Genomic DNA, 23698 nt, shown 5'->3' with positions numbered 1-23698 from the left:
CAGGACCACCTTTGTATATACACATGTGAGAGCACAATAAGGCCACACCTACACTACCCACTGCATTGGTGGGTAGTGATTGATCTATCGGGGATAGATTTATTTCGTTTAGTGTAGATGCGATAAATTGATCAGATTGCTCTGCCATTGACTCCGGAACTCCACCACGGCGAAAGGCGGAAGCGGAGTCAACGGGAGAGCGGTGGCTGTCGATCCTACGCCGCGAGGATGCGAAGTGAGTGATTCTAAGTCGATCTAAGATATGTCGACTTCAGCTACGCTATTCTCATAACTGAAGCTGCGTATCTTAGATCAATCCCCCGCAGTGTAGACCAGGCTTAAGTGTTCCATTGCTGCCAATAGCTTTTCAGGTAGAAGTTTATCAGGGCTTTTGTATTTTTTAAAGCATTGTACACTAAAAGTTTATGAACAAATGACTACTACATCCAGTGACAGTGAGGAATTTTGGTGGACAGGATGTATAGTAACAATCAAACTGGTAATCAGAAAAGACAGATCAGATTTGAAGCTTGTGGACCCTGACATTTGAGTAACTCTACTTTCATGCACCTACCTGTTGCATCCTTGTGGGATACTTCAAAAAATTGGCTTTGAAGAATGGGTATTTTTCATAAGTGTAGTCATACATCCATTCACAGAAGTGATTTGCAATGTCAAATCCTCTGAAAATTAACCATTCAATAGTTAGGTTAGGGCAGAGTTCAAGTTTCCAGAATATTTAAATATTAGCTCTTGTTTAAAATTTCAAGACTGTATTGATTTAATATTATAAAGCATGAGGAGAACGTTGGCATGAAGTACTTTAAGTTCTACAAATAGAGATCAGAATTGGCAGTAAAAGCTTATTGATGAACACACAAAAAGCAAATAGTGCAAGATGCATCAACAAGCCTTTTTTCTTTAAAAAAGCTAGCGGTAAAACCAATGTCCTTATTGTCCATGCAGGAGCACTTGCTACTGCTGTTTGCGTGGAGTACATCAGCAATACTAGAAACTGTGACCTTGACTCAAAACACAAAGGGTCCAATATATCAAAGAATTGAGAACTATTTGCCAGCATTTTTTATGGAATGTAAGAGGTAATTTAGATCACAAGTCAATTATTAATACTGTAAAAACCCACCTCTATATAAATGGCTAATACTCCACTGGCATTTTGAGTTCAATTAAGTTTCTGTTGTGATAAGATTTAATGGAGTAGTACATTCAGAGCATACTTTTCAACTTGGCAAAGACTGATATATGATATTACTAAGACTAAATCAGAAAGGTGATGAATGAAGGCATTTTTGAGTAGTCCTGTATCATCCTAAGAATCCTTGCACACATGGCAGGAGAAAAGGAATTCGACAAAAGGGTCATGAGAAAGGAAAGCAAAGTAGCAAGAGTCTTTATGTTTACAGAAATTGCTAAATGAGTTAATTCACAGATGTTCATGTACAGGAAGTGGAAGCTTATGCTGCACTTGGATACATTCAGAACACCAGTAACTCATGCATTTTTCTTAATTACAGTAGGTGGCCATAGGTGAGAAAGTTCTTTGAAGTTGCCTCAGAACAGAGTAACAAAGCAGATCTTCCTGTGCTAAAACAAGGTTGCTGCAAGAACTGATTTCAGAAGAAAAGCAGCAAACTACAGTGCTAGGAAAAGGTTTTGGTAATAAAAGCCAGGACAGTGGAAGTAATTAAGATAAAAGGAGAATTTAAGATTTGCAGTACAGATTTCAGACACATTACTTAGCTGTTACACTAATGATCACATCTTTCTGATTAATAGAGAGATTTCTTGCATTTTCTAAAGAGATGTTCGCTTTTCTGCCATTTATGGGGAAAAAGTCATGTCTAGGAGGCATGCTATCACAAGACAAATACTATGTGAACTGAACTGCAGCAGTCTTCAGACTTCTGCAGATGAATTAGATTTCAGATACACTGATTTAGTCACCTGTGAGACTGCCAATTTGGCTTGTGCGCCGAGCTTTTGGCATTCACGGTTTTGGTGAATCAAAGGCAGGACATAGAACGTAATGCAGAGAAATACAACTCATTGGAAGAGATTAGATTTAGAAAAGAGTTTTATTTCCTTTTACTGTAGTTTATTTAAAGACGTGCCAAACAGGAAAATCTTATGTTTGGAACAGTTTACCTGTAATTATAGCTGCTGTATTCAAAGTCAATAAGCATTAGCTTTTGTTTTTCAGAATCCTCTCTGCCTTCCAAGAGCAAGACATTACCTGAAGAGTTTTGAGAAAACACAAATATGTAGTGAGCAGAATCACTGGAATTATTTTGATAAAAATTCAGACAATACTTCTAATATAAAAAGTTAAAAAACAAACAAACACGTCACTCGAGAATCCTGGCATTCCTTTTGACAAAAACAGGAAAACATGTGAAGCCATCGGGATACCTATATTTAAGTTGTAACAAGCTTGTCAAACCCCTACCTGTCCCCCAACTCAACCCATCATAATATAAGGTGTCAGAGTTCACAGGATTGAATAGATATATAGCCCAAAACAGCATTAGTAGAAATCAAGCAAGAAATAAGAAATAAGGCTGCTCTTAGCACTGCAGTATTAACCTAGTTGCCAAAGTAGTGTCATCCTACCTTCTTGGCAGTCATTGTGGCAAAAGACAACTGGCGATGAAGTAGCTTCAAGCATAGATCTGAAAAACCAAGAGCAACGGGCCAACAAAGAGCTAATTAAGACAAAGTTTAGACCCAGCTAAATGTAAAACTTGTTTATTGCATGAAGTCCAGGTTTCAAAGCATTCCTGACAAAACCTACATTTTAATGCTGCATGTAGGCTGAGAATTTAAGTGCACAGCAATCAGGACACTCAGAGGTAGGGCTCTACACTACAACCAACTCAGTACGTTATTACTGAATGCACTATTGTATCTGTTTGCAAGCATGTACAAACAAGGGACAGTTGTGCAGGCTATGGGAACCATATCAGTTTGACCTGAAAATGTAAGTTAATACAGTTCTCAGAATTCAATAAATACATCATTACATATACACACTCCTCTAATTAATAAATTAATATAAAATGGTAGCAAAAGCTAAAATCTTACCTTAGGCTTTTCATTTCCTGGGGAAGATTGTAACTGAGGATTTTGTTAAATTTTCTAATCCGGGATTCTCTGGTAAATTTAATCCTCAATACTTGGTTTAGATACCTACCCAAAAATAAAGTTGTAAAAACAGTGTACCAAGTTTGAATGCTAATTATACTACAGTTGAGACCTTTTAGTTTTTTCTTTAGTTTTGTCTTAAAAAAAAGTAAGATTTCAAACTCAAGATGCATCAAATCGAAACTTCTGGAAAGAGTCAAGTCTTCTGGACTCCCCCAGATGAAGCTGCTTATAGACAGCAAGCCTTCATCCTTACAAAATACCTGCCAGTTTACAGAAGAGACCCTCTAGAACAGCAAGACTTCTACCTATTAAGAATGTCATTGGCTGCTGTCTTCTGACCCCCCCCACGTTTCATAAACTTTACAATAAAAGTGAGAAGACTTACTTTTCCATGGTCCCAAAAAGCCATTTAGGTTCTTTATTAAATGGCATTTTCATACCATGAAACCTGGCCATTTTCTCAGCTATTTCTGCAGATATATCAGGTAAGCCTAGTTCTTCTGTATCTAATTTCCTGCTCTGTAACAAAATAAAGCACACTTAGAAAAGCTGATAAGGTCAGAGAAACATGAATATCACTCAATAGCTTTGAAGTAACAATCAAAAGTTTAAATTGTTTCATCAAAGTTCAGCACAATTATATTTGGGAAGAAGTTAGCTGGAATATCTATTAAGTATTCATTTGGTAGCCTCTGATCTTCTGTCCTATAAGGTCAGAGGGTTAAGTCCCACCCAAAGTCTTATACCCTTGGACAAGAGTCCAGGGGATACATTAAGTGGGTCATTGAAGAGAACAAAAACAAATCTTTGTGCTATTCTTTTAATTGTTAACAGAACAGCTGCTCTCAAGCTTGTTTCAGTCCATATTTATTATGATCCAACTTAAAACTACAGCTGGAGAAGAAATTTTTACAGACCTCTTCCCTCCTGCCCCAAAGATATTAGAGAGTCAGGAAGTCTAGTTATAGCATCAAATTAAGGCTAACAATTACAAGTGCCAAATATTTCATTCCCACACCTCTGCTTTTGTATACAGTCCAAAGACGCCCTGGTCATGTTCAATTACAACAACTTACAGCTACTAGCCTGTTGACTAATCATGAATGTGACTCACTGGAATGAATTCCTCTAATCGGCCTTGTGGAAAGATTCCATACAGCTTCGGGCCAAGATTTCGCTCTGCAAGAATGGCAAACATAACACTCTCCAGTACCATGGCTTCTGCACCCTGCATAAAATTAAGGTTTACACAAAAAAAGAGTTTAGTTTAGTATACTAAAGAGCAAAGCTCGCAAAGTGAAAGTTTGTTTAGGATTAGTTTTTAAATAAATTCTGAGACTAACTGATGTAGGCTTTTTTTAGGACAGCAAAGAAAAAAGGTTGCTCAATACAAGAAGTTTTAATATGGAAGCCATGCAGCATTACAGCTTCAGGAGGAAACTTTAGTGAATGAAGTTATGACAGGCCCATTGGTGCCTACTGGTAAAGTGTTCACTGTTCTTTACAAGCAACTCCTGTCACACTTGACCTCACCACACCTTGAATACCACTTTCATGGATATTTATCCATGAAGGGTAGTATACGAGGTCTCCACTGAAACTTATAACTTGTCAATTGACAATCATTGCAAGATGTGTACATGGTTAATATTAAAGGAACAATGTAATTATATTGAAAAAGGCTCATTCCTGTTTCTTCAAGATGTGGGTGCAGATGTGTATTCCACTCATGTATGAGCACACCCAGTGCACTGAAGCGAAGTCAGAGAACTTTGTCTAGCAGTACTTGTAGGGAGCAGTGATCATGCCCTTTTGTCAAAGCTCCTCCTATGGCTATATAAGGACAGCAACACCCCGAGCTCCCTCAGGTTTCTTTGCACAAAAATGCAAGGCTGGAGACTTCAATACGGAGGACAAGGAGGGCAGGTCATGGAATACATATCTGCACTCTCTCAAAGAACAGTTACAATACAGATAACAGTCTTTTGAGTGGTTGCAGATGTGTATTCCACTCAGGTGAGTCACACGCAGTACTCATAGGAGATGGGGCTTGGAATTTATTTAAATAGAGATTGTAAAATTGCCTTCCCAAGGTTTTCATCAGGCCTTGATGCTGTGGCGATAGCATAATGTCTAACAAAGGTATGCATGGAAGACCGTGTTGCAGTCCTGCAAATTTTCATTGTAGACACACTTAAACACAAGGGATGTTGCCTGAGCGCTTATCCAATGAGCCCACAGTGACTATGGGAGTATCATCTGAGCCATTCCACAGCCTATGGTAACAAGCAGTTATCTACTCGGAAAGCCTGACTGCTGAACAGATGAAAGGCTGACCAGTCTCCAGACAATATTAAGAGCCAAGGTGAGAAAAAAATTTAGTCCTCTCAGAATGCTAAGCACCACCTCCCATCACCTAAGGTATGGACACTTTGCTCCTCTGCCCTTGAATATGGTTTGGTTAAGTAAATAACTTGAGGTGAAACATCACTGGGGGGGAAGGAGGAGGAGCAACTTAGGGTGCCCTAAAGCCACTACGTCCTTGAAGAACTGATCACATGGAGGATCTGCCATCACAACAAGCAATTCTTGCAGATGTTACAGCTACCAGGAAGGCAATCTTCTGGGAGAGGGGAGCCTATGATTGTGTTGCTATCTGCTCAAATGGCAGGCTCAGTGCTGCCAGCACCATACTAAGGTCCCACAACAGCACCATTTCTTTGATTGGTGGAAAAAGATGGACAATACCCTTCAGAAACCTATTATAGGGCTCAAGAATATCAAACTTTCTTCAGATGGGAGAATGGAAAGCTAAGATCAGTTAAGCAAACCTTCAGGGAGCCAAGAAGTAGGCCTGAAGATTTCAAATATAGCAAATGGGCTGAATTTGTTTTCACACGGCCCAAATAGAAAATGGTTTCCACTTAGGGAAATTCTGCTTAGTAGTAGAAAACCAACCCCTTGTGAGCACTCTCCTCATCTAGCCATGCAACACCCACACAGTCAGGTGCAGACTATCCAATACCAGATGAATAACTTGGCCGTGAAGTTCAGACAGCAAGACTGGAAGAAGAGGGAGAAATTTGCAAAGTCAAGTTGATGGTTTTCCAACTTCACTTTAACATTGCCTTGGCCATGCTGGTGCAATCAGAATTAGTTTGGTGTTGTTCATTTTGAGCTTTTTGATAAACAGAAGATTAGAGGGATGTGGAAAAGGCATATCAAGTTCAGTCCCCAATGCAGATGGAAGAAATCAGTTAGGGCCCCTGGACTGAGTCCTGCTTGGGAACTGAACTGACATTTCCTGTTGTCCTTTGTTGTGTATGGGTCAGTCGATGGGAATATCCCATATTCAGAAAGTGAGCCTCAGCACACTTTAGGGACCATTTGTGGTTGTCTGAGAAAATGCTGCCAAGGTGGTTGGTGACAAGTGATTTGGTGTGGGCGTGGTATCTTCCTTGATACAGACGTACCAGAATTTTGTTTCCTGGCAGAGCTGATCGGAGCTGTCTCCTCCCTGCTTGTTCACATAATACATTGTGGTAATATTGTCTGAATTGTTAGCTGCTGTTTCCTTGATCTGGTCTCAAGCCCCCTGGCATGTGTTGAATATTGCTCAAAGTTTCAACACATTGACATAATAGTCTCTGTTCTGATCAAACTCTGAACCTTTAACTACACCAAGATATGCTCCCTAATCTATTGGAGACAATGACTAACGTTCTTGCTGGTGGAGGATGGAGAGACTGACACTGTCCTGCTCCATCCACCATGGAAGGGAGTCTAATCTCTGGAGGGACCTCTACAAGGCTGCCCAGTCACTGGCAACTGGGGTGACAAACTGAAGCAACAGCTGAAGGCAAAGACACAACCTCACATTGTTGCACTTTGTAAGTGCATGTGGCCTAGTAACCTCAAGCGTATGAAGACTCTGGTAGAAAGATGCAAATGGGAGGTCCAGGCAGAAGTGATTTATCTGGAATTGGCATGGGAGAAAGACCCTTGAATTCCTACACTCTAGTGGAGCCCCAATTTGATTTTTTGAGTTGGGTTCAAAGTCTTCTTTGTTGAGGATCAGTCCCAGACAAATCAAAAAGGGCCAGCATCAAGTGGATGTGACTGTGGACAATCTTCAAGTATGGAAAGACAAATTTCCCTTCTTAGGCCCCAAGAGAGTCATGCATTCTGGCAAAGGCACCTGAGGCAGATAACAGGCCAAAAGGGAGAACTGTGCACTGGTAATGTTAGCCAGTGATGAGGAATCTCAAGAACTTTCTGTGGCTTGGGAGAACTTGCCTTGAAGAAATAAGCATCCTGGAGAAAGATCAGCAAACTAGTCATGATTCAGAGCAGGAAAAATAGTAGCCAATGTAACCATGTGGAATTTGATATACTTTACATATTGGTTGAGACTCTGGAGATTGAGGATGTGCCATTCCTCCCCTCCCCTCAAGTCTAAGGGTGGAGATCAAGAAGTACCAGGAATAAAATCCTTTTCCAATGAGGAATCTTCTCTATAGCCCACAAAGTAGATAGGGTTTGGACCTGCTGTAGCAGCATTGATTCAGGAGAAGAGGTCCCTGAGAAGGGACTGGGGGGTTGGGGAAATGGGAGGGAGAGAACCAAATTGTGTAACCCAATCCCAAAGTGCTTAGGAGCCATCTGTCCACCATTATTGCTTCCCAAGCACTGTAGAAGCAAGATAGCCTTTTCCAAACTAAGAAGATTGGGTTGAAACCTTTGCCAGTCATACGATCTTCTCAATGTATACATCAAATAGGCTGCCTGCCTGAAAATGGAGGGGGGAGAGGCTGGCTGGGTAAAACTAGACCCAGAAGATCTTCTCCTGAGATGCCTGATTTCCTGTTCAAGAGAAATCTTGGTTGGTATGGTCACTCTAAAATACTGCTGGGGATTGTACTGCTGTTGATCTAGAAAAATGGTGGTTTTTGGAGGCTTGGGTATGAATTCCCAAAGAGCAGAGTTGCACCCTTGTCCTTAAACAAGTGTAATGTCTCATCTGTTTTGTCCAAGATGGAAACTCAATCAAAAAGCAGGTCTTCCACACACACTGGATATCTGGTGCTATTTCTGAATTTTACAGCCATGATGTCCTTCTCATTGTGACTGCTGACACAATATGTTGAGCACAGACTAATGATTCCTTGACTATGAGACAGCCCTCCTCAATAAAAGCTTTGAACTCCTCCCTAGAGGATTCAAGTGACTTGTTCAAAATTGGTTCTACAGTCCCATTCACAAAGTTATATTTAGAGAGGCATACCTGCTAATTCACAATGTACATTTACAAAGGAGGTCAAATAGATTTTCCATCCCCTGATATCCAACCTCTTAGCTTCTTTGTCCTTGGGGGTAGACCTGAACCTCCCCTGACAATCTCTCATTGGCCGTCACAGCTAGCAAGGTAGGGGCAGAATGTTCATAACAACCCTCTGCAAAGGGACATACCACTTGTCCATATTTGCTGTCAGCCTCAAAGAAGCTGGAGTGTCCACAAAGCCTTGGCAGGCTTCCATAGTGCTTCAACATGGAGCGCTTTCTCCCTGGGGTTGAGGACTGAAGAAAGTGCACTAGCTTGTGGATATTCTCCTGCACAAATCCAATCTGTACTCCCAAGGTGAAGCCATTCATCTCAGGAGATTTTGTTGTGCCTTGAAGTCTTTGGGCACCAGGGAGGGAGCATCCAGTACTGTAGTGTAATCTGGAATACTGTATGCAGTTGTGATCTCCCGGTTTGAATTCATCTTTCTTAAACATGGAACAGGTGCAGAGAAGGGCTACTAGAATGATCTGAGGAATGGAAAACTTTCCTTATGAGATGAGACTCAGGGAGCTTGGCTTGTTTAGTCTAAGCCAAAGAAGGCTGAGGGGAGATATGATTGCTCTCTATAAATAGATCAGAGATAAATACCAGGGAGGGAAAGGAGTTTGTAAGTGTCAATGTGAACACAAGAACAAATGGATATAAACTGGCCATCAACAAAATTTAGGCTTGAAATTAGACAAAGGTTTCTAACTATTGGAGTAGACATTCTGGAACAGACTTCCAAGGGGTGCAGTGGGGGAAACTAACTAGCTTCAAGACTGAACTTGGTAAGTTCATGGAGGGGATAGTGTGAGGCAGCTGCCTACAATGGCATGTAGCTACCTGTGACTACTAGCAGCAAACCTCTCCAATGGCTGGTAATGGGACACTAGATGGGGAGGGCTCTGAGTTACTACACAGAATTCTTTCAGAGGTGTCTGGCTGTTGGAGTCTTGCCCACATGCTCAGGGTCTAACTGATTGCTGTACATGGGGCCAGGAAGGAATTTCCCCCAGGTTAGATTGGCAAGACCCTGTTTGTCTTCCTCTACAAGATGGGGCATGAGTCACTTGCAGGTTTAAAGTAGTGTAAATAGTGGATTCTCTGTAACTTGCCTTTAAATCATGATTTGAGGACTTCAGTAACTCACTTTAGGGGTCTATTGCAGGAGAGAAAGGGTGAGGTTCTGTGACCTGCAATGTGCAGGTCAGACTAGATGATCATGATGGTCGCTTTTGGCCTTAAGTCTATGTGTAAGAGGAGCCACAAGAGTCTGCTTGAGCCTGCTCTAAGACAAATGTCCTCTGCCTAAGTCTTTAACATAGGTGGCTGAAGGGATACCACTGGTTGGTTTGGTGATCTTGCCCTATAGTGGGTTTCAAGATCCTGATCTTAAGGAACAAGGGAACCTTCCATGGATTCCAAGGAATCTCTCTGGGGCAGAGATAGGCATCAGCAGCCAGAAGGTACCAGGCCAAGAGCCCGTCTTTGCTGCGGGAATGGTGCCAGCACTGGTACACCAATCAGAATCAGATGGAGGCCTCTACCTCCTTGACTGGCATGTGGAAGATGGAGAGGGTGATGAGGACCTGAGTTGATCTCTAACTGCTATCAGCATCCAGAGGAAAAGGATGCGCCACAGTGGAGAGCAAAGAAACAGCCAGCCTTGTCTGAGATCCAGTGAGCCGGTTCTACTGGTACAAAAGCCAATAAAGAAATCTGCTCTGAAGACGGGAAACTGTATGGTTCTCCCACTTGATATCAGTGGGAAGGGAGGAATTGATGTGGAGGCTGGTAATGACCCTGAGGGCAAAGTCTGTACTGCAGACAATACTTGTACTGAGGAGAGCAGTTGTGCCAGGGAAGAACTTAGGATCAGTACAGAGGACAGCTTTGACTGCACTCTGATTGCAAGGCATTGTTGATGCTTGGAAAACCTCTAATCAGCTCAGCCTTTGCCTTCATTATTATAAGAGACCCTGCAGGTATCTGTCCCTGGACAATTGGGAAATGGACTAAAAGGCAAAGCAGGTCTGACATTCCTTGCCACTGACATACCAGGCAAACAATTGATGCGGATTCCATCAGTATTGGACTAAACATCCTGCAGATGGTGCTGAAGTCAATGAGAGAGTCTCAAATTGATGTCTCAGTACTGGAGAGTGGGTGAAAGGCCTGACTCCATCACCCACACTGAAGAGTCACGGTGCCAGTCTGCACTCCTTGATGAGGACGACGACTATCCCAGCACCTGGAACGGCCACTGTGTTTTAGGAATTCTTTTCCTCAGAAAGTGAGAGAAAGGAAAACCATCCCTTTTCTTCCTGGGGGAGGCCTCAGTGCCTGGCCAAGGAACAATCTCTTCTCAGACTCTAACATTGTCTAAGGAGCTGGTACGGTGGAGGTTCCCAGTGCCGACAGGCTTTATATGGCCAGCTCCATCAAGTCCCTTATGTCTCAAGTCCCTTGCCATCTGCCTTCTCTTTTTGAAAGATTTGAAGATGGAGCACCTTTCTTTAATGTGCCACTCTCAAGCACAGTAAACAACGTGTGTGTGGATCAGAGTTAAGAATAGCAACCCCACATGATAGACTGTTTGAATCCTGGTGAAGGCATTCTACTAATAACACCGCTAACCTAATTAACTATACTTAACCAAGATACAATCACTATGCTCAAGCTTATAAACTATTTACAAGAAAGCCGCAGAAGACCTAAAATCAACATCAAGAGAATGCCACATTGAACACTCCAACTCTGGCCATGGGTAATGAGAAGGAACAGAGGGGGATTGGAGCAGCACCATCTTTATATAGTCATGGTAGAAGCTATGAGGAAAGGACATGAACATCACCGTTACAGCTACTGCTAGGCAAAGTTCTCTGGCTTTAGTGTGCTGGGCACGTGCAACTGCTTGAAGGACTAGGCCTTATGGTCTTGTAGTAAAACCAAGTCAACAAGGAATCAGATCTGAGATGGCCCATTCAAGTGAGGTAGAGGTCATCTTTTCCCTGGTCAGTCAATAATGTAATGCAAAGTTCAATTGTCTACCCTTGCCTCATCCCCATATAGACAATGGAAAACCATCAAAGACAACTGCAAACAACTGAAACCAGTTGGAGTTGAAAAGAAACATTTATAGCAGGCAGCAGATCCCCCTGGCTCTGAATAAAGTTTTCACTATAATAGTGTAAGGAAAGGTATTCAGTACCCATTCACTGTAGAGCCATCTTGTTGAGTGTGGGTGTTTCATCAAAGATTGGATCCTGGCTCCTGTGAAGTCTACTAGCTCTGCAACAGACTAAACTTTGGGGGAGAAAACCTTCTTTATTCGATAGGAAAGGTAACTAAGGACCTAATTTGCATTTTGTTTTGTATTGTAATGGACTTGTTTCCATCATACTTTATTGTTTCTAGGGAAACCTTTATTTTAAGAAAAGATAAAAGGGTTTATTTAAGTGCTCACAAGTGCTGTACATCATACAGGAAGCCATGATATAAGGTCACTAGCAAACTGGGGTATGCTTTTCCTTTGGGAACCGATCTGGGATTTCTGTAAGTAGCCAGCATCAGGGGTTGGATATCACAGGGGAATGCTTGAAGGGCACTTGGGGACTGGGTGTGCCTCTTGTTAACCTTCAGGAGAAAGATGGTGATAGCTAGTTAGGTGATAGCTAGTTGTTAGGTCCCGAATAGCACCTGCCTACCACAGGTAAGACGCCCTTTAATTGAAGGTAGGGGTAACAAGATGACTCACATTCCTGGGTACCCTGAGAACCATCAAGTATATGTGGTAAGCAAATCATTGCCAAGGCTAGGTTACACAAAACTGATGTACATTAAACCTTATCAGTTTTGGTTTTCCAGCACCACCTCCATCTACAATTATTCTACTTGTTACAACATTGCAGACCATGTATGAACAGGAAAATGGTAACTTGGACTGGTGCTATAAATACTAGTGAACAACATTAAGGTATCCTAACACTCTAAATTAATCTCATGCAATACAAAAAAGTCAATACTATCTACACTTAAGTATGGGGCTCAGCATTTAAAATAAAAGTGGACTTTGTCTATGGCTGTTTGGATTAAGGTGAAAATTTTAGTTTGAGAAACTAAATTTAGTGACCCAAAGTAGAATATTCAGTGTATCCTTAATTGGAACACTTTAGATCCATTTTCCCTGCACCTATGCAAATTTGGTCATTCTTTAGCAGCAACAGACCTAGTTATTTTTAGGAATAATGTAATAAACCTTTGCAAAACAAAGGTGGGAAGAAAAAACCCAATGTCTTATAAAACCCTAATGCAAATAGATTTTTATTAAGACTCTGGCTCCATCTCTAGGATACAATAAACCAAAACTATCAAATCTATACAGTAGATATGCAAGTACTACATTTGAAGAATATTAAACATTTTCTTCTACAAAAGCTGCCTCTCCTTGGAAACATCCCAGCAGCAGCATCACATGAACACCATCAACTCCAGTATTTTTATATGAATGGAAGGGAATTAGAAATTAGCCATGATCAGTCTAGACCTTTTTGTACATTGCTCACTCAAGGTCAACATCACAGAAGTGTAGCTGTCACCATGTGCAAGATTAGCTCTGTAAAGATGTAAAAACCATAATATAGAAGAGACCACATTGGATCTGCCTGTTATGCTAAGAGGAAGTTATTTGTACTACAGTAAATCCTAAAGTGCTGATCAGGATACTGATGGAAGTTGTACAAACACAGGAAGACAGCCTCTGCCCAGAAGAGCTTATACAATGTAGGGAATGAGGACAATTTTCACACCGTGCTCTTCATAACTTTTTTGGCATTAGACAGGTTGAAAAAAAGTGGTTTCAGATAGTGGGGTGCAGAATGCATTTTTCCTGCAAGAGTTACCAGGGGCAAATACACTCTGGAGTCTGCTTCTTCCCTTGCTCCTGCTTCCAGCAGCTCTTTTGGCTTTGTTGGGCTCCTGGCTTAGGTCTTATTCTCCATAGTTCTTTAGTTTTCTCATAGCTTTGACTTCACAATGCCTTCCCTGGCCTCACTATATTTGTACTATAGTGTGTGCTACAGCTGTATTGACTCAGTCTCTACCCCTCACAGCTGAAAGAAAACCATGAGAACATGAACCAAGTAGGAATATATACTCTGGTGTCTTCCCAAGTACACTGACAGTCAAACATCTAGGGGTCAGGATAACCTCCAATATGTCTAAGGCTTGTAGGAGGTGCTTGGGCATCTTAAACCTCTTAAGGCTCTCCCCTCCTGCAGCCTTCAGGAGGTCCAAAGAGACAGATGCTCCCCTGATTTCCCCTGCTGCCAAATCCTTTGTGCTTGAAGCCCCTTTCCCAACACATCAAGTGTTTGCAGAAAGGGTGGAAACTGAGATCTTCCTCTGCAAAATTACTCCTGACCTGAATGGTAGAATGGCCCCATCAATGTGCCCTTGGAAATATACCATCAACACTGGATTCCTTAGTAAGCAATTTAAATCTAGGTTTGGGAGGTCTTTTGAGCAACTCTTACTTTGAAATGTGTGTATATTGGAATCAGATACCCTAGCAAGTAACCTTTAGAATGAAGGTATTCTGGTCAGGGAAGTCTTTGTACTAGTTTTAAGGTGTTCTGGTGGAATCCTTCTTGCAAATCTCTAATATTCTACAGTGTAAGATGGGAAGGATAGAAAGACAGGTATATCCACAAGTATTTAACATACTGAGTTAAAAATACAAGGCAAAGCTTAAGGATTTCAAAATACTGCTAGTGGCAAATCTGAGGGGTATGACACGTGCAGCACATAATGGTTGTGTCCCCTTCCTTCATGCAGTGTTTCTCCATCTTAGTTTCCTGAGGCAGAATTAATACCTCTAACAAAACACTCCCGATAGTTTCACATGCTCTTGCTGAGGCTTTGCCAAGCACCAAAATTCAAGTTAGAATAGACAATCAACAAGGTAAGTTTAGCAGAGGCACCAGATTTTTAACAAATAGCCTATTTATGACTACGCACTCTGGATCATCTAAGATTTAAAGCTTCAAGTAAACTGATGCTTCAGATCCAAAATGAAGGTCATCTGGATAGTCATACTTTCACATTTCTAGAAGGTGAAGCGGCACACTCCTCTGAAGGTACTTGGATAATATGGTGATGGGGCCAGGCAAGTACCTAATTAGATAAAGACATATTTGGTTTAGACAAAGCTGAAGAGACTGCTCATCTAATTCTACACCTCTGAAGATATTTGACTGGATTTCTACTAATCTACCCTGTCTCCTCAGACTAAAGGACAAAATGTTTATTCCAGATGATTTAGCTCTGTCAAATATTCCTTAGGCATTAGATAATATTTTGACTGTTTCATCCTAAGGAAAGCTGGGAGGGAAATGTGGGAATCAATTCAAAGAGTATACTCAGAAAAGTAGAATTATAGTTATACCTTTTCTGAAGATACCACAGACTGAATGGCTATACTTGGAGACTAAAAGGTGATGGAGTCATGCTTTGTTGGTGGGGCAGCATAATGGATCATGCTTTTGCATAGACCACTTGCTCATTCCAGGTTATCAAGAAGGCTTGGGACTTCTGATGCATGAGAAGCAAGTCAGTCATGAGGGAGTGGAATTTCATGTACTCTACAGACCACACCTAAGTGATGGCTTCCCCATTTGCCCTTGCCAGCATTAAGCTGCAACAGCTGCCAAACTGTTGAAGACAGGAATAAGGTTGTCCACAACTACATACTTATCAAATTTACTAAATTGTTCTAATAGTACTAGAAAGAAAACTAGGAACTTATGTATTCCTATGGAAGGAATCTGCCCTCCCTTTACTAAAAAGTGTGTTGTAAGACCAATGGTGTGGCAAGAATCTAAAAGGCCCCAAGACTGTAATCCAAAGCATTCATATTACTTTGAATGTAAGCAAAGTAAGTCTCACCATCATTAGTGAAACCCCACGTGTTACACCACAATATGCACATGGTTTTAAAATAAAATTCACATTAAGAACCAGGGACTGCCTGGTTTAGAACAAATTCTAAGGACAAGTTCTGGAATATTGCATTAGAGATGGTAACTCAAGCTAGGTCAGTGTGGTTCTTCTATGAACCTTCAGAAGAAGGGTGGCTGATTAATCTTCCCTGATTCTCTATCTTTCATATGCTTAATCCACATGTATTGTTTGGAAATATTAAATAAAAGGCACATCTGAAAATCTGGTCACATTACCATACAGACTGATATTTACAAAGCCTTACTGTTTATCTATACTGAAATTTTTCAAGGTCTAATGTTTCAGTTTAAACCTAGAGGCAAGTTTATCATCTCAAATCTGATTAAGTGGCCCTTTAGAAACTGCCATATTACTAGGTTAATGATTTACCCAAATGCCTTTGAAAAAAAGATTCTGTATTGTTTTACGCAGTATAAAATGACCTGTTAATTTTTAGCCTGCAAATGGTCTAATTAAAATTGATGTTTCAAGGTTACAGAACTAAGCAACAAATTGCAGGCATAATCAGATACCTGTTATCCATGCAGAGCCAAAGCTTCAGTTGTTCTGAAGTTGTATCACTTGCAAAATGAAAGTATGTTCACTGAGAAATTATACAATGACGCCTGCAGCCAAATGTCAGCTGTAAATCTTTCCCAATCAGCAATTCAGTCTCCACTAGCAAGAGCAAGGATCAAGTGAATGTTTTCTCATCTGTCAGAAGCTACCAAATAACCATGTAAATTTATATATATTGTGGTAAACCAGTTAAAACCTATTCTGGATCAAAGCTAATATTCAGATATTAACATTTTTATAAGTATATATTCTTATAGGATTGAAGGAGGAAATCCTGACCTATCAAGAACTAGTGTTTTATTAATTGATAGATAATTACATGACAACCCTGAATATTTCTACTAGTGTTGATCTTTCTAACTTGCAGGCTGTTACTCTCCTTGAAATAGCCTCAACTTTCTCTGAAATTTTACCTGGAGCCAGCCAAGTGTGCTTCCTTAACCTACCAAATCCACCCTGACAGGAATTCATGAACTCGCTGAAGCAAGGCAAGAACATAAGAATGACCCTACTGGGTCAGGCCAAAGGTCCATCTAACCTTTGTTAGTATCTGGTCTTCTGACAGTGGCCAGTGCCAGGTGCCCCAAGAGGAATGTCTTGAAGCCAATTCTGTGGTCTTTATGGCAGAAGATTAAATCCACAATCCTATCAAATACCTGCATAGACGCTTTGTCAGAGTGTACAAATGCAGAGGGGAGAAATTCTGGAGTCCTCTATACAGTGCTGCATGGAGTGCATCAGAGAGCTGTTGACACATCTTCTGCCTTGGTCTTTTATGTGGAACCACCAAAGCAGATGCTAAATGCAAAAAGATAACCAACCACCAAACCACCAGAAAACATGCCAAGTGCTGGAGGCAAAATACTTAAGAATTTACAAGTTTCAAATGGAATGATTAGCAGGTAGCGGGTATGGGAAAAGGTGGTAGTATTTTTGCATTAGAGCAGTGTTTATGTGTTTCCTTTCCTCTCCAACCATGGTCAAGAAGAAAAATGACTGAGGATAGCAGAATGGTGTTGCACAATAGCCTGCAGAGCACCTGGTTCATGTTCTACTGCTCCTTACTCAGGACAAAGGACTGCGAGGGGAGTTCTATCAGTCTGGTACCAAGGAGTTAAGAACTAGGAATGAGAATCCTGCACAAATTATATCTTTTATATAAGAGAATTCCATTTTGAAAAAACATCATGGAGGATTTTTCTACATGCAAGAAACATTTTGACAACTCTGAGACAATGCATAGGACTTGTGTTATTCAAGTCACAAATCTCTGGCATGCAGACAGAAAATGGAGTCCAAGTTCTGGCATTTTAACCAAAAGCACTGGAATGATACAGGAAAGAAGATTGGGAAAGACAGCAAATAGCTGAACTACCTCCATTTTCGTAGATCAGTGGCTCAGAGAAAGGGAGACAATTCCAAGAGCAACAGTGGTCATACATACCCATGTTGAGACAGGCTATTAGACTGTCTGAAATTATGAGCACACAGGAGACAAATGTGCTCCTATCTTCATCTCTATGAAATGCAAAATTAACCAGAGTTATTACACTTACCTGCAAGTCATTTTCCTTCTGAGCCTGTCCTGATCCTCCTTTATTACAGGACCTCTATAAATGAGAAAAATTAGATAGTGAGAAGATGAAAGCCAACATAATCAGCAACCACCAGAATAGAGGGAGTAAATAAAACCAGCTACAGTTAACTATTTAACTCTCCACTGACTTAATCAGTAATATCTACAACACTAGTTTCCAACATCTGACCACACCACTCTTATCTCACTGCATACAGTAGTTCACTCCAAAGCTTTCAAAAGGATGTGCCATTGAGATCATGCCACTCCCATAATATACTGGAAGCCAAATATTTTCCAGTATTTCAGACAGAATTTTGATTTGTTATTGAATATTTAGAAGAATCTTTTTAATGTTAAAAATATTTATGTACATTTTACTTTGGAAAACATCCCTCCTGTAAGTAAAGTTAACAGTGAAGACATTAGGCCAGGTCTACACTATAAACTTACACTGGTATGACTACATCACTCAGGGCTGTGAAAAATCCACACCTGAGTGACGCAGTTATACTGACCTAAACCCTGCTATAGACAGTGCTATGTTGAGCAGAGTGCTTCTCACATCAATGTGACTGTCTCTTGCAGAGGGAGATTAACTATGCCAATGGAAGAAGCTCTGTCAGCACAGTAGCATCTTCACTAAAGTGATACAGCGGCACAGCTCTAGTTGTGCTGCGGCAGCTTTTAAAATATAGACCTATCATTAGATACATCATAGTCAGATTACATACAAGTCTGAATGAAGAGAGAAGTAGTGGCAGAGTTACAATAGAAAGCTTGCAGAGTACCTGCTTTGCTATATCTAGATAATCAGATCACCTTTTAGCTTTCACAAATACTAAAGTTTATCTAGTTTAATCACTAAGCTCTACTATATGTGTATCCTATCTGTTACATGTACTGTAGGTTCTTGTAAATCTAGGACTTAAATTTTCAAACAAATGGTGTGTATATATGGAGAACAAGCATAAGATGCCTCAATTAAATTGAATACAAGCGAACACTCAGTTCCATGCGTAATGCATTGTGCTATGTTTGTTAATGCTATCATAAAGCAATTTCAAAACATTAACAAGTCATGCCCTCAGCAGCTGAACCCTCAGTGGCACATGCTTTTAATAAAGTTGCACATTTAAAATGCAAATGGGAATAAAAACCATAGTCTCTTAAAGGGTTTGAAGGTAAGGAAACAAGCAAATATTTGCTTAGTTCTATTCAGCATTTTGTGTGTGGCTGCTACTGATGTTGCAATTCTGCTGCAACATTGCTGTTTGTGTATTCAAACCACATTAACTGTGAAGGCCCATAAAGGAAGCCTCCATCTCATGATGTGAACAGAAACATTTGATTAATGGAACCATGAGTATACCTTTCTGTTCCAAAGCTCTAACATCATATCTGTACCAAGGGTGGAAGTGTGGACTGAACAAAATACAAGTTAATCACCATCTGCCCTAAGTACCACACAGCAAACTAATGATTTACACAAACAATACAGCTACAGTATTTATTTCAAAAGTTACAGCAAGGATGTAGTTGATATAATCAAGAATCTGTCAGAAAGTACTTCCTATTCCACCAAGGTACTAAGCTCCTAGCAGACAATATGAAGGCTACTAAATTAGCATATATTCCTTCCAATGAAATTAATTAGTCTTAAACACCCACTGAGCCTAATGTGTAATTAAGCAATAATGTTAAGCCTTGTACAAAAGGACTTCTCTGAAAAGTGTGTCTTATGTCAATATCACTATTGCATCTTATGTCAATATTCTTGGAACAGCCAAGGGTTACTCACCATCCAGGAGTCTTTCCTGCTTCATGATGCTCCTAGAATGGTTCAGTTTATCAGAAGTTAAGTGGATTAGATGGCTTTTTCCAAGACCTGAATAGGTATCACTTTCAATTTATTTGGTTCATACCAGTATCAAGAGATTGGTCAGTACTCTTGTATTACTATTCTTCAGATTGGTGCCTGAGAATCTTAAGGGCATCTACTGTACTATATCTTTAGGAGAAAGTAATGATGGATGTGTACTGCAGATTCATCAGAAAACGAGACTTCTGCAGCATTCCTTCTTTTCTGTTACCTCAGCACAAAATGTTAGAAGTGTTCAAGCAAGGCAGAAGATGGAATGTGGAAAGTTCTGAAATTAATCGTTTGCAATTATGAATAGAGGGTTAGAGTGGAGTAGTACACAGATGGCTGTCCATCTAGTCATGGTGCAAAATTAGATAAAGCTCCTGTTATAGTCTGACAAGGAGGATCTGTAACTAGTGAATACTTTTGGACTGAGCTTTTTGTGAGAAAAGTTTCTTTAAGGCTTAGATATTAGAGGTTAAGAAAAACTCATTTTAATGGAGATCAGGAAGTCACCTGTAAGAATAATGTTTGAGAGACAATTATTTTCTTGCACCACCAGTTAGCGAACAGACAGTGCATGTAGTTCTCCTACTCTTGACCAAACAGCCATCAAGAATGCATTTTTCCCATAATAGAGCTCACTTCACAAGCTATCAGAAGCTCAACTCTAGTTTTTATAAGAGTCAATGCTATTGATCTTATGTTTGCTTTAAGAGCAATGAAGAGATTTTTTTAGAAGTGATGAACTATTTGAAGTAGAGAACCAGGACTGGCTCCCAAGATTTCTGTAGGGAAATATTTTGTTAACTGGAAAGCACATATACATGTTCTGAAATCCATTTTAAGGTGGTGGGCCATTCCTTGAAGTAGGACTGTATACTAGTGTTCTTGTTATTGCAGAAAGGAGTTTGCTTACAAAACAGATTAAAAGTAAACCTAATAAATTCAAGGTTAATAGGTGCCAGTGAGGACAACTATTTAATACTAAGATGCAGGTAGGAGGGGAAGTGGGGGTAGAAAAGTTGCTGCAAGTCTTTAGAGCTGGTAGCCAAAGGTGATTCCCCTCCCTCCCAACAGACCCTTGATCTTGAGTAACTAATCTTTAAATTTTTCCCACTCCAACCCTATACAGAATCTATTGACCTATGTGAAGGTTTCTTGCTGTTCGATGGCAAAGATTGTTTCACTGTTAATTAAGTGTTAAGAACGACTGGTTTACATCTATCTACACTGATCACATATGCCAGTTTGACAAGGAGAATTTAAGTTCTGCATTTTCATCCTGACACCCCAGGATTTACTGGACAAGCTGGCTTCTATTGGAAGATGAATTAACACAACCCTGAGTCTTTGGAGGAAGTGAGCTGGTCAGCACAAGCCTGAGGGTAGTGAAATTTGCTATGCTTTAAGCAATGGTCCCCAGCTCCTAGTTTGCAAGCTCATTTCTAGCACTGGAACCTGCAACTTTGTGGATTTACTCCATTGCTGGTGACTGTTTCAAGTGACCAAAAGAGTTAAATGCATACTGAGTCACAGAATGGAAACATTTTTAAACCCTGAAATCTGGTCAGTACAACTCATTACCAAGTACCAGTAGAAACCTGAAGTCCTCCTTGGACTCTAAAGTCAGATGGTGAAAATTGATGTGTAAGTTACCTGGTAAAAGGGATGCCCAGAGCTCTCTATTAAGCAGAATGTAATATATTGATTCAGACATTGAGTTCCACCTGAAAAGGATTATAGCTTGTGTTATGTGTGTGTCCTTGTACCTAGGCAAATCTGAATGAAATGAGACCAGAGTAACTTCATCTAAATCTTAGCAACTGGGAATTGGTTAGTTATTTTTTAGGACCTGCAATAGGAACTCTGCCTTATATCAAGACATCTCTAATCCTCTTGACTTCAGACAAAGTTACCATTCTCTAATGAGGGAGCAGAAGAAAGGAATGGGGAATATTTTGTGCAATATTTTGGTATTTGTAGTTACTCTTTACATATTTAGACAGCATAAACTAGCTGTTCTACTTAAGTTTTACTATTTTCTAAACATATCAAAACCTGGAACTAAAAAAAATGAAAGCTGTAGAGAATGCTCCAACTTCAGAGATCTCATACTATACCGTGAATCGTGTCTGTCACCTGGAAACCAGAGTGCTCTAGGCACGATCGCATGGGCAAGCCTGCAGCAGAGAACACATGCATATACAACTAAAGTGGTACATTACCCTCAGAACACCCTTAACTCCACCCAACACAAATATATCCCCTGTAAGAGGTGCTTGGCTTCATTCAAGCTATCTGCCAGTGCCAGGGATTTGTAGTTATTCCATGCTACAAACAGACATTAAAAACAGCAACAATCACAGAAAACATTGATAATTACAGTTACACAGCAGTCTGCATTTTATTTAGTTACAAAAAAATAAAAGGCAGCAAGGCAGGTATGGAACAATTTTCTACAGAAATGTGGCAAGCATTTTAACTTGTTCAATTGTTTGCTTGAATGAAAGGTTAGAGACCAGATAGAACATTAGAGTTCCCAGGTCTTGTCTTCATTTATATGTAGGAATTTGTTTTGGCTGTTAATGTAAAGCCCCAGTAATGCTGAGTTAATGCTTTTATTTTGACAGAAAAAGTGGGAATGTGAATCAATCTCCAGTCATCTTTTGGTAGGTAAACGTACATAAATAAAAAAATTAAGTTGAAAGTTATAGTACCAACTGTTGTAATAATGTGGGAGCTTTTGAGGGAGATTTAATTCTGAATTTAAATAAGAAAACAGCACATAATATTAGAATGTTCTGCATATGAAATCTAGTCTCAAAGTCCAAAATGTTAAGTGCACTTTAGCAAATCTTTCAGTTCAATAGTTTACACACCAAGATAGACAACACTTCAATAGTCACTTGGTTGCATTGAGAGGTTTTAAAGTTAAATGCTCCCGTAACAATTTAGCTCTTTTGGGTAGAAATGAGAAAAAAAGCAGCAAAAGGCATTAGTTTACTTTGAATGTATGTGACATATCTGCATTGTGCCTCAAACACTTCAATTTTAATGTGGTTAGTATTTTTACCTTTCACAAGCACAAATACTTGTCCTGTTTAAGAAATAAAATAAAGATCTGCTCAAGGATATACTCAAGAGAAGTCCTTGATGTGTATAAACATCCATGCCAGTGAGACCATTCATAATGGCCAAGCCAATTCAGCTCCGCCCTCCACCCCACATTCATGCACACAGAAAATTTCTTAAACATATAAACTATTATGACAGAGGAAGGACAAAGCTATCCTTGTGTGGCAGCTTTAACCAACTGGCATGGTTTATATTTGATGAGTTATATGTACTGACATTTGTGTCTTCCAAAATTCATAATAAGCAAACTGGGATCATTTTCTATTAGCAACAAATGGTTCTCCCAAAGGTGCCAGTATCCTTCATTTAAAAAGTCAGTGTCATCTACTTTTCTGTGTTTCACTCCTTTTTTATTTATTATGAATACAGTCTTCACTGAATGAGGGAACCTAGCATAGCTTGCTTTGTGCACCACCAATTTCAACAGAAATTGAAACTGACAAGTGTTCAAAACTGCTATTCCAAAGGCAGCAAAACGAGTTAAAACTTACAAGTGGTGACTTATTTTTCTAAAACTACCACTGGGTCTTTAGAGAAATAATTTTAGTGTTAGGACCCAAAACTGAGGAACTTCTTAACTATTTCTATTTATTTAAAATTGAGCAAGTGCTACTTTTTAATCACTAAAAAAGGGAAGAATTTTGTTCACTTCTTTAACCATGCTTAATCATTTTAGTTTATGCCACCAGAAATTAACTACAATCCTAAATGAGGGTTCCAAAATACCCCAATTAAAAAAAAAAGCAGTTTGCTTCTTTTAATTTGAGTTTAAGATGTAGGTGCTGGAAGAGACAAATGTTGGTCGACAGAAACTGTGAACCTCAATGCAATCTGAAAGTTTTACCTTGGGACTTTCTCTGCTTACTTAACCCTTAGTGAACTGCACCAACAAGAGCAGTCATTTCACTGCCACTATGGAAATAAAGGAAGTTAGACATCTCAAAAGATCCTTCAACACCAAGATGAAAAAGGTTAGAAAAGTTCTGAATGCACAGTTTCAAATGATTTAACCAATTTACACAAATTAGTTCTTAGATTTTAAAGCCCAAAA

General features: G+C 39.9%; 1 protein-coding gene across 1 annotated transcript in view; it reads right to left on the bottom strand.

The window, feature by feature from the left end:
- Positions 1 to 23698, bottom strand: part of CHKA (choline kinase alpha) — a 40659-nt gene that overhangs the window by 4895 nt on the left and 12066 nt on the right. Inside the window, exons 3-9 of the mRNA XM_084630864.1 lie at positions 17626 to 17679; positions 4280 to 4393; positions 3551 to 3684; positions 3103 to 3207; positions 2632 to 2690; positions 2167 to 2254; positions 575 to 683 (exon numbers count right to left, since the gene is read on the bottom strand). Of these exons, the coding sequence (XP_084486990.1) occupies positions 575 to 683; positions 2167 to 2254; positions 2632 to 2690; positions 3103 to 3207; positions 3551 to 3684; positions 4280 to 4393; positions 17626 to 17679 (663 nt within the window). The remainder of the gene's footprint in view (positions 1 to 574; positions 684 to 2166; positions 2255 to 2631; positions 2691 to 3102; positions 3208 to 3550; positions 3685 to 4279; positions 4394 to 17625; positions 17680 to 23698) is intronic.

This window comes from Lepidochelys olivacea (genome assembly GCF_965140295.1).
Source record: "Lepidochelys olivacea isolate rLepOli2 genome assembly, chromosome: 6".
NCBI classification, from domain to species: Eukaryota; Metazoa; Chordata; order Testudines; family Cheloniidae; genus Lepidochelys; species Lepidochelys olivacea.
Note: the sequence above shows the minus strand (reverse complement) of the source record. Positions and strands in the feature narration are given on the sequence as shown.